Source organism: Cyphomyrmex costatus, unplaced genomic scaffold (assembly GCF_001594065.2).
Source record: "Cyphomyrmex costatus isolate MS0001 unplaced genomic scaffold, Ccosl1.0 scaffold123, whole genome shotgun sequence".
NCBI lineage: Eukaryota > Metazoa > Arthropoda > Insecta > Hymenoptera > Formicidae > Cyphomyrmex > Cyphomyrmex costatus.
In genome coordinates this window covers 4,022,771-4,034,866 of record NW_017275207.1, presented here as the reverse complement: position 1 = coordinate 4,034,866, position 12,096 = coordinate 4,022,771, and the positions used below count along the sequence as shown (strand labels likewise).

At 35.4% G+C, this 12,096-nt stretch overlaps 1 protein-coding gene across 1 annotated transcript in view; it reads right to left on the bottom strand.

Moving 5' to 3' along the window:
* PlexA (plexin A) overlaps positions 1-11,885 on the bottom strand; it is a 138,372-nt gene extending 126,487 nt beyond the window's left edge. The window contains exon 1 of the mRNA XM_018548496.1: positions 11,786-11,885. Within this exon, the coding sequence (XP_018403998.1) occupies positions 11,786-11,885 (100 nt within the window). The remainder of the gene's footprint in view (positions 1-11,785) is intronic.
* Positions 11,886-12,096: the final 211 nt, after the last annotated feature.

Sequence of the window (12,096 nt, the reverse complement as noted above, 5' to 3'; positions counted from 1 at the left end):
GCGCGATTACCATCTCTCCTGTCTCTCTTTCCGCGCTATAAATTCCTATAGTGTCGCGCGTTAATCCACAGATTAGCCGCTGACTGCGGGGCCTGCAGCGGTGTCCGCTGTAAAGAGCGTACAAGCGAGACAGGGACAGGAAAGCGTTCACGTAGGCTCTACAACGAATGTAATAAAATACGGAAAACGACATTCGCGAGAACAATTAGCTTCATCTCTTCCGCATTTCAAGTAAATTTCATACGTCCCGTAGGAAAAATATATTAGTGGAAAAAAAAATGATTTTATTAAAAAAAAACGAATAAATATACTTTTGGACCGTCCAAATTGTCAAACATTGAAATAAAAAATTAAAATTTATTTAAAAGGGAAAAAGTATTCGCAACATACACACACATTAAAATTTTTTTTCGAATAAAATAACAACGTTATATACATTTTTAAATAAGCTCTTTATTTGTATATCCTATATTTGCCTCAATAGCGAAAAATTCAACGGAAAAAAATGGAATAATTCTGATAAATAATATTAATATATTGGAAAATAAATGTACCTAGACAAAGTATTCTGGTACTTAACTGGAAGATAATAGGCCATGTGGGAAATTTGTTTTAATAAAATTGTGGATTACCGCATTATGTTTAAGAGACATGAAAAGGAAAAACCGATTACGAATGGCCGATAAACGTCGGTTAACATGAAGGAACTGTTATGACACGCATACTCGTGAAAGATAGATCGATCAGAGGGGTGACTGGTCGGTTCGCACGAAAGCAATGTAACTGGTCAAACCATCAGTCGATCGCACCCCTAAAATTGTAACCAAGGGTCGCGTGAAAGGGTGAACTAACCTTTCTTTTCATTTTTATCAGTCACGATGGAAAGCGATTGATCTTTCGAGACCTACAATTGTCGCAACGATATAAATAGAGCGAAATTAAAATGGCAAATTAAAAGCGTAAGCTCTTTTTTTTATAGCATCACACTTAACATAATTAATAATTTCATGTAATAAAGAAGGAATGTAATTACTTTTCTACATTCACATTAATTTAAAGATACAAATATTTATAATTTTTCACAAATTCTCAATATAGTTATTTCACAAATTTACTCGCAAACGATAAATAATTGATATGCCGACGTTTTTTTTTTAATTAAGAAAATAAATTAGTTAATTAAAAATATTCGCAGATGCAAGAAAAATATTAAGAACTTAAACGTATGATTAAATAGAACTGTTCTCATCACAAAATAATTTTACAGAAAAACTTTACACGATTTTTTTTCAATTTCTTTCGCACATGGCCGCGTTATCAAGTGAGTCAAAACCATTCGAAAATTTAGAAGAATTCCTATAATACGGATCAATCGCAAGAAAGCGAGCGAGAGAAGAAGATGAGAGCTACGCCGATCCGGGCCGCAGTATCTCACATAGTTATGCGTCGTGAATTGCGAGCGCGTAAGTTTCCGCCGGAGAATCGCGCGTAGAATATATCGTGGTATATCCGTGAAAAACGACGCGAACGCGCGTCTTGGGGGATGCGAGTTTATAGGCAAAAAATATTGCATTCGCGCAGCAGGGAGATGGAAAAGCGAGAGAAAGAGACGGGGAGCGCGAGCGGGTGAAGGACGACGAACGAAGAGGTCATACTTTACTTACTTTCGTATGACCATCGCCCACTTAGGATCGTAAATGTCGGCGACTGTGAGTACCATCGCTTATGGGACATCGGAGGCTGGGAGGGCCATGCTTCGGAGGAGATCCCCAGGTGAATAGAAAGGAGAAGGTGCTGCGTGGAGACGATGGTAGAGGGGAAAGGGAGGGGAGGAGGGAAGGAAGGGGAGAATGACGAGCCCTTGGGGGTCGAAGCAGCCAGAGAGCTCGTAAATGCCCAAGGAAATTACGCCGGACTCGCCGAAATTACGCCTCGCAAGATTGTAATACCTCCGTAAAATCGCGAGACGTCTCCGCTGCAATTTCTTGCCTGTGCCGGATGTGCCGTTGATATTTCACGCCGAAACTGTGGAACATTGGACAACGTGTTTTTGCACAATTCCTTAACTGATTGTACAGTTAACCAGAATGGTATGAGCAATTGTGATCGGGAGCTTAATCGACGTTTAATAATTTCACTGAACTTTCCTGGACTCAACGCTGTTCATTAACTTGCGTAATTGGTTAATTCACTTAGCTGAGCTAAAGCTAAAGTAGCCAGGTAACTGAATTACTACTAGCTAGTTCACTTGACTGATTAGTTAGAATAATTAGTTAACCGAAGTCTTACTTAATAACATCGGTGGATAAATGACTAGTAGACAAAATCATAGACGAAATGAAATGGGCAAACTAAAATTTAGCTTAGTCTCAAATAGTGTAGCTTACCTACTTATCATAATTAACAATCTAAGTCATTTAATTAATTGGCTAAAGATATAACTACGAAAATTAAGCCACTTAATTAAAGCCTTAGCTTAATTTAGAGTATCAACTTAACGAATACAAATGATCAAATATACGATATTAAATGACTGGATAGTTTTTGCTACTCTAATTTCATTTACTTTCTACTTTAATTAATACTTCTCTCTGATCGCGCGTTCAAATATCGATGTAATTTCGATAGATGTTTGCGTGTACGGAAGCACTTTGCCATTTCGTGATCATTATGTGCCATTATTTGCCGCCGCGTGCATCGTGAGACGCGCACTTCCAATTATTCCATTATTTAGTCGGGGAAGCGAGAAAACACCGGTCAGAAAACAACACCGTCATGCAGTGATGGTGAGTTGCGCAACGCGGTACACGGCTCATGAAATTGTCGAGCGCTCGTTTACACGGCTTTGCTGGTTAGACTTTAGTAAGAGTCAGGCTTAGTGTACATGTTCAAGCAAGCAATAATAAGATTAGACATCCCTTCGGATGTCCGTCTCTAATTTTATTTAATCAAACAGTACATACATGGTTCAGAATTACTACCTCTATTTTTTCCGAAATCAAAGAGACACACAGAAAAAAAATTTTCCAATGATCATCTAATTGCTAAATTACTGACTGAATTATTAGATTCAGTCGTGTAATGATTAGATATAACAATTAGCATGTGTCTATACGATTGATGAATACATATCTATCGTTAAGAGCAATCCATAAGTAATATCTTCGTCTAAATGTTTAAGTGAGAGAGCGAGAGAGAGAGAGAGAGAGAGACTCGTTACTGTCGGGTGTTCACCTGGCCTAACTAGCCCAACAATCGCACTGTGCACGCCGCGCTAGAATAAACGCCGCTCCGGCACGGCATGCAGCGTGATACCGTTTGCGCAATATTTTGATTGCTACCTTGCCGTTGGCATAAGTGCAACGGCCGGCTCGAACTCGACTCTCGTGATAGGCCAAGGGAGGATGATTCTGCCGTTGTGGCAGAAGCCGCATACTCTCCGTACCTTCTTCCTCCGTCTCTCCTTCTCTCGTTTATTGTCGATGGATGGAAGAGCGCTTTGCAATTTCGATGATGCGCCTTGGTGCCGCCGTGCCGTGCGGATTCAGACGTAATCGATAATCCCCCGCTGCTCGCAGCCAAACGATCGCGTACTTCTGTCGGTTCGGCGGAAACTCTCGATATAAACTCGATTACAAACGCACGGAGGATCGACATAGAACAACGAGATCGTTTCAAATTCCTGATTGCTTTGTTTTACGCCGTTTGGTAATTGGATGACACTCATTGTCGCTTACTGTTAACCACCGCGGCGATGTAACAGCAAGTTAAGAAAAATGACACGATTTTTTTAATATAAATATAGTTGCGTTAACATTACAAATAGATATTGCTAAGATCGAAATATATTTTGAAATATATATTTCCATAAATTATAAATTTTATTAATAGTAAATATAAAATATTCAATTAAATACCTAGAAAAAACTTAATTCGCAATTAAGTTTTTTCGGTGAATATCTACAAGTTTTAACAACAATTTTATAATAAAATAATTATTTTCATATAATAAATTATATAAATATACACACACATATGTTACTTCATTTATTTTATATTTTAATAAAAAAATAATTTTTTAACTATATATCTCATTTATTTAAGATAATCAATTTTGTAACACTTAAATGTTATTAAAATAATTACTCAAATATCAAAATAATACATGTATCTAAGATATTGGTTTAAAATAAGAATCAATTAAAAAACCCATGAAACTCACAATCAAACATTTTGATCGTTTAATCTTCTTCTGTTTTTGAAAAATTTGTATTTCTCTACAAACTGTTTATTGCATCGAGTTCTGCAATTTTATCGCGTTATTCCTACTGGAAGGCGTTCCAGATTCGCGACAAACATTTACCTATTTATTCAAGCACCTTCCTTTCTCGCTTTTAAAACACTCTCTTGCTTCTTGACACAAGTCAAAGATGCAAGACCGTCGCTACACGAAGACGGCGACGATGCATTATTACATCGGCGTTGCTGGAGATGAATTTTTAATAATCATCCCAAACTTGCCTCTCTCTCTCTCTCTCTCTCTTTTGAGGTCGCGCTTATGGACCAGAGAATTTCCCTTTTAGAAGCCAGCGAAGATTATACACATAATAATTAAAAGGCTTCGCTTCGATAGTACCGGTTCGCGGTTCATATTAAATAATGAGAGCGCAAACGTCGACGTTGTTTCAAAGAAAATTTAACCATCTCTACATGAGACTATCTATAAACGTTAGTATATAAACGTATTGGTATCAATTTCAATATATACATGCACATAAGCTCTTGTATTGATCGTAACGTTTATACACGCCTTTCATACACAGCCATTCACTTGAAGATCTTCAATATCTATTCTTCCCATTTCAAGTCTTTTGTACAGATGTCGCAAATTATCTAATCGATTAAATCAGCGACGACAAAATTGACGAGCCGACGATTTTCGTAAACAAAGGTAATAGTCGAACGACAAGAGAATAGTGAGAGAGTTCGACAAGGGTTTCATGAGTCCGTCGTTCGCACGCGCATCCTCGGTGTTCGGGTCTCAACGACAGTCAGCAACAATAATGGCGAGTTGGATGGTCGGCCGGAGTTTAGCCGCAAATTATCGCTGCGTTAGGGCGATAATGGAAATCCGATTGAAGCCATCCATTTGCGACGCGTTATGGTGGTTGTTTGGCATTTTAATTGGGAAATCGCAATTAACCCAGCAGTATGATCGTTTAGGCTCGCGATGCCGACCGATTGCCGAAATCTCTTCACGCTCTAAAATGTCACTCAGAACTGTGGACTGTAGACTAAAACTGCTGTTTCTCTCACGATTGTGATCATTTACAGCGAAATGTAATTAGAAAATTGTATTTTATTAAAGTTAATTCATACATATGTAAATTTTTAATTTGATTTAACTTTAATTTAGTTTATGCAATTTTAACGATATATAATAAGCGTCTGTTTATTTTCATAAATTTATAATATTTAATAAAAAATACATATATAAGGTCTGTTCTTTATTCCTGCACCAGTTCAAGTAGCAAACCTATAAAATACCTGAGATTTAACATAGAAATTTTAAACTTACTTATTGTTAGTGTTTGTGGATTTTAATTTTAAACAACAAGGTCTATTTTCAAATAAATATAGTCAAAAAGCGTAGTTCCTATTATTGATTTTACTTATACGAAGGATAGATAATAGTATTATTCGTCGTGAAGAATTTTCGTCAAAGTTCTTGTCTCGTTTAATACTAAGTCACTGATATCGACGAACACTTTTAACGGTCGAACTTCGATTTCTTTTTACGGTGGAGACACGGCTTTCTCTCGTCGACGTCGAGAGTGGCGTCTTCTCGACGGACGTTTTAATTGGAAAATTGTAATTGGCTCTGTCTACTTTCATGGGACCTGCCGCCACAGTCTTTGGGAGTTCGAGGATTCCCCGGAACATCGACGTCCTTAGAGACCAACCACCGATTCTTTCACGTTTGTATCCCCACCTGTCCTTTCCTGCTCAAGTTACTTTTTCGTTTTCTTTCTTTCCTCATTATATCACACCTGTCTTATGTGGTACTTGATAATATCAAATTTTAACCTCTTGATGCTATATTTTACATAGCAGTTTCTTTTCTATCTCTTTATTACTTAAAACTATTATATATAACTTTGAATAGTAATCTGTCTTTCAACTAAACAATGTGTATAAAATTGTTCTTCCTTCAATTTATAAACGAAAGTAGATTAAATAAAATTGAAACTAGAGAAAGGTAAAAATTAAAAAACCATTCCTTTAACTCGCGTGGTTACTGTGTGTATAAGTATCAAGCATTAACGACTCACTCATTAACATTGTAATAAATAATAAAATCTCTTCTCTTGTTCTCGTATTCTCTCCTCTTCAACCTCTCTAATCCAGTGCTTCTTCTGAACGGTCGTAAAAAAAATGTGCATTTTTCCTATAATCGAGTCGCTTTCTCGAGCCGAGAACGGAAAGTCCTTTTTATAGAGTACGCCCAGTACAGCGTTCCAACTTTTAATTGGCGAATGGTAATTGGACACGCGGAAATAGCTGGGTATAGTAGGATCCTTTGACTTCGACCCGTGTGCCGTCAACCGGAAGAAAGGGAGAAAAAAGAAGAATCGGCGAGAAAAAGAGGGATCCAAATAGTTTATCGCGCGTTAAGATTAAGTAGTAGCACGCGAAGAAAATAGCGGCGCAAAGTCGAAGATAAAGCTCAAGTCGGTCTGGAACGCAGTCGTAATTCCACCCTAATTGCAATTTAAATGACTAGCACGATGAATCGCGCTGTCTCCTTGATGCAGCATCGCAGAAATAATTATTACATCACAAATAATTGAAAAAAGAAACACTCGCAAGGATTAGACATTGTAATATAGTGAGGTATTTCATTACTCAATTTGAACTAAAAATTGTCTATAAAAAATATTTATGTAATTTAACGTCCTCCGTAAATTATTTCATCATTTATACATAAAAAAGAACTTATACGAGATTTATATAAAAGAAGTATCTATGACCTTTTTACTTTTTACACAAACTTTGAATACATAAAATGACTTCTTTTTATACAACAAACGACTGTTGCGTAAGAAGATTACGTGCGTCTCCGCAAACACATGCGAATCTTACATGCGAGTCAACAATTGCGACAGTCGGGACGCGAATTACGAAGACGATAACGCGATTTCTCGGTGTCGACGCGAAAGATAATTCGCTCGAAACGATTCTCTATCTCCCGGTGGAGGGCGCGAGAACCCGGCGCCTTCGGCGCCTTAATTGGAAAATGCTAATTAGCATCCAACCCCGACGCGATATTCCCTTTCGAGCAAGTTCGCTTTCTAACTCTCTCTCTTCCCATCTCCCCCCCCCTCCATCCCTTCCGCGCCTTTCCACCTTTCGCCCTCACCCTCATCTCTGACGCGCCCTTTACTCTTCCTGCGTTCGCTCTCCTTCATTCTGGGGGACGAAATTGAACCTCGCGGGCGGAAATTCTAGTTTGTCTACTATTCTCCCTGTAGAATGGACGAATGGACGTACGGTGACATCGCAAGCGGGATCGATTATCGCAAAAATCCGTATAATACGATTCTTCACAAGATTTAAAAAAAAAAAAAGAAACGAAGAATCTGATTCTAAAATAGCAACGTAAAGCGTATTCTCGGATTAAGGAAGTTTCTTAAATGTAATTATATAATTACGCTTTTTCTCGCATTTAAAAGTTTCTTGATGGATTTTTGCTATATTTCTTTCTCGCTTCCTCTAAAAGTATTTTAATGTCTTCGTACTACAAGTCTATTATAGACTTAATCTACTTTAAAGCATAATTCTATTTAATCTATTTCAGATTTAAACTTTTAGTATATCTTAAAGTTTAAGACTGTCAATCATTGTCGTTATGACTTTAAGAAAATTTGGAAGAATGCCAAGTAAATCAAGTGGACCAGAATGGACGAAGATGGAAGAAATGAAAAACCCTATTATATTATACGATTAAGATGTCAACAGATTTTATGGCAAATATATGCACTTGAACAAAAGTTATACTTGATTAACATTTCTAATTTTTACTTAAGTAATGTTCGAACAAAATTTTTTAATTAATAATCACTTTAAAAATGTTTTCATCTTTATCCTTTCTTTTGCTCTCTCTATAAGGTATGTATAGATATAGGTATGTGTGTGTGTGTGTGTGTGTAACAATTTATTTAATATAAAATAAGTAGCTATATAATTATAAAATTAATTACGTATATCTATTTAAAATATATATAATATACTTTTCTCAGTAAACAAAAAGATAGATTGTAATCGTAATTCTGATAACTTTATTACTCCCTGACCCTGTGATATTTTTATAAGTTTATATTTAATCTTATATGCGTCATGTTTTACAACACGCTTGTATATTTTCATCCACGTTATAGGATCTTTATCTAATCTATAAATATTAATAAAAAATGTGTTTGTTTAGTTAAGAAAGATAAATACAAAAAGTATTCATACACATTATTAATTAACAAAAAGTTCATGCAATTAGTTCTCTTATCTCAAATTTTTAATCTTTCAAAGAAAAATTCTCGAGATGAAAAAATTTGTATTTAATTTGATAACTATAACTATGTAGATAGATTCTTGCCACAAACATTAGAATATATTTTATGTATATGTAATGTTTTATACGTGTAATATGTTTGTTTGAGCTCCTCAGAAGTGGTGTGCAGATATTTTTCTTTGAGCCATAACAGAAAAACGTTAGTTACAACGGAAAAACTAAGGAAATTATGCAATTTAACAAGGCACTCGCGCAAGTAATTCAAGTTAAATTGAACACCGCCGTGGCGATTAAACAGCTTGAAAGGGAGACTCTTGAATGGGGAACCTGTCCTAGAATTTAACACTCAATTTTTGTTACCGGCTCGAGCTTCCGGACGCTTGTTTACTAGTACTTTACGGTTTATAATAAAATTATCCATATAATTTATACGCTGCAAGACATTTCACCGACATTCGTTCAAACAACAACAGTGCATCGGATAAAAAAATAGGTTGACCGCGCCTAAAATTACTTCATTTTCATGACGGTACACTGCACTTCGAGGGATCATTATCCAGCGGCAGGCATCGAGGATGTTAATCGGAGCATTCGTGCATTACGATGATTGCGCAGGTTAATACAAAGTAGTCCATACTAGTGCCGTTTCAATGCCTGAAATTATATTCTGATCCTGATTAATAACATTGATTATATCGAGTATTGAAATTTATGTGAGGAAAAGTGAATTCCAAATTTTCAAAGAGATATCGAAAATTTTATATAAATATTATACTACGAAATGTGTGCTATATTGATAAATATATTTAATATACTATGTAATTCAAATTGTAACTTAATAATTTCACATTATAGCAATTTTATGTCAAAATCGGAATTCGGATGTATTTTTGTGGCGAGGAATATAATGGATGGACTGAAATAAACTTTAATAATAATTAATTTACGTCTATCAATTAAAATATTCATGTCTATAATTAAGGTAAAATGATACACTAGTGGATCAATTATATAATTAAATTAAAATGATCAAATTATTTCAATATAAAAAAGAAGTAACGATATACACGAAAAATAGAGGATATCGAAAATAAATCAGATTAGCTTATAAGCTTCTAAAACTTTATAGAAAGAAATATATGACAGTATTTTATATTGTAAGCATATATGTAGTTTATTCTTTAGGTACAGTTCCAATCTATGTAAACAGATTTAAGAATGAAAATATTAACTCTGTCTCCTCTATTTCTTTTCTCCGTCTCTCACAAATATAAAATATATTCATATTTGTATAAGCGTCTTTTATAAGAGTCGTTTAGAATGATTTCACCATTTAAAAAATAATGCATTTATTATTTAAAAATAATATATACGATATTTTCTCTTTCTCTCTCTCTCTCTCTCTCGGCATATAAAAGTATTTCAAGGATCTTCAAAATGTTATCTACTAAAAACTGGCGCTTAGACAAAAATTGTATTTATAATAGATTTTATTAAACGATGCAGCGGTCAGTTCGCATGTTTCGCGCGATGTTTCGCAATGAAGGTGATTATTATAACACGCGTACTACAAGAAGTCTCCCGATTACGTCACGGTGTAACCTAAGACAAATGAAACACGCTGGGTTGCGTGTGGTACAATGCGCCGAAAGCTGTCGCCATCGTGTGTGCACTCGAGGTAAGACAGTGACTTTTATACACGCTGAATATAAGACACTAAAATAAATATCGCACTTCTCCTATATATTTTAAAACGAAATACATACATTTATTACTATAAAGACATGCGTGTCAAATTTATTTCGATTTGCATGCATCGTAAACGATTTTACATTACTGCTGTGTAGCAACATTTGCTTTCGATAATTGCGAAAGACAAGAATTTTTATAAGAAAGCTTTAAGGAGCCATACATTGTATTCTAAACCTGTACTAAATGTTATTTCTAGATAAATTAACAGCAACGAAGTATTAAGCAAGAGCTTTCTTAAGAAAAATAAACGAACAAATTATGACAAAAAAATATTAATTAATAAAAATGTTGAATTAATTTAAATAAATAAATATATACCAAAATCATATATAAATCTAGAAATTTTATCACTGTGAAAATAAGAGCGACACCAGGAACGGTTATTCGATCGCAAGAGCCAAACTCGCGTAAAAAGATTAAACACATGCAAATTTATGCGTGCGAAGGCCAATCCCCATAATCGCCTTAAGAACGCACGGAATTAATGCCATCCATTGACTCGTGCGTAATGTATTTTTTGTATACGTAACTGGTTCTTTCTTCGCCGATCACGGTCGTGCTCGAGTGCACCGCGATCACCTCGATGTCACCTCGTGTCCTCTCCAGGAATTTTTATTACGTAATGATTGCGAAATATTGTACGGTATAAATAACGGTGTTGAAATTTATGCTTGACAAGTGCGTTATATACGAATCCAGTTGATAATAAGAAGCCGTAAGTGAAACCGTCCATTTATTATCCATTCTAAGTGCCTCGCAAAGACTAGTAATTTATGTATAAGTTTAAGGAAAATGCATTTCCCTTTCCAGCAATATTCTTTTCTTTCTAAAAACTAAAATAAAACAAAATTATATTTGATTTGATAATATAATTTTCATAAGTTTAAAGATTAGATGTAATTAAATTATGTTTTACTTGAATAATTTATGTTAATTTATTTAACTTGCATTAACTATTGGATGGTAATTCTTAAAATTCATTAAAGTTGTTAAAAGGTTAAAGTTATCGCTTAAAATAGGCGTTAGTTCATATAGTCCATCCATAGAGCTATCCCGAAAAAAGATCCATAGGAGTAATAGGATTTTGCTTGCCGTGTAACTCATAATCGATTTTTCCTCGGTGAATTTAATTAGGAGCTTAATTAGCACGCTGTTTTACATTGGAGATTAAAGGACCTTGACGAATTAAGCTTCAAAAATGCAGATGAGTAGCGGAACTCCATTTCCCTATTAATCCGAAGTAAACTTTAGCGCGAGAACATCTAAATTTGCGATTTAATTAACATTAATTAATATCTAACTTAAAAATCAGAAGTTTACGATGCGATGCATAAAAACATGCAAAATCAATTTCCTCAAAGGAATATCGAATATCTTCGGCTCTGCTTTTCAGAAGATCAGGATTTCCGTTGTTATATTGTACCTATCTACTATGCTGTTATTCTCAGAATGTCGTAGTCGATTTACCAAATCTCTCGCGAAAGATGACCGCGTTGCTTTTGCTACATTGAGTTCGACCGAATGTGGTCAAGACATCGTGCGTAACCATGCCGAGAATCCCAGCCATCTTGCCACTACGTGACAGCGCTTTGGAAGCACCTTATAGAGGTATATGTAGTTGGAAGCCCAGGCGGTACGTGTACGCGAACATATACATATGCAGAAGCGGTTGTGACGCCAATGTACACACCAGTACATACTCTCTGCCTGCGCTATCCTGCCTCTCTCATTGATTACGCTCGAGTATTTCAAAGCTTAACAGATGAGACAAGAGAAGA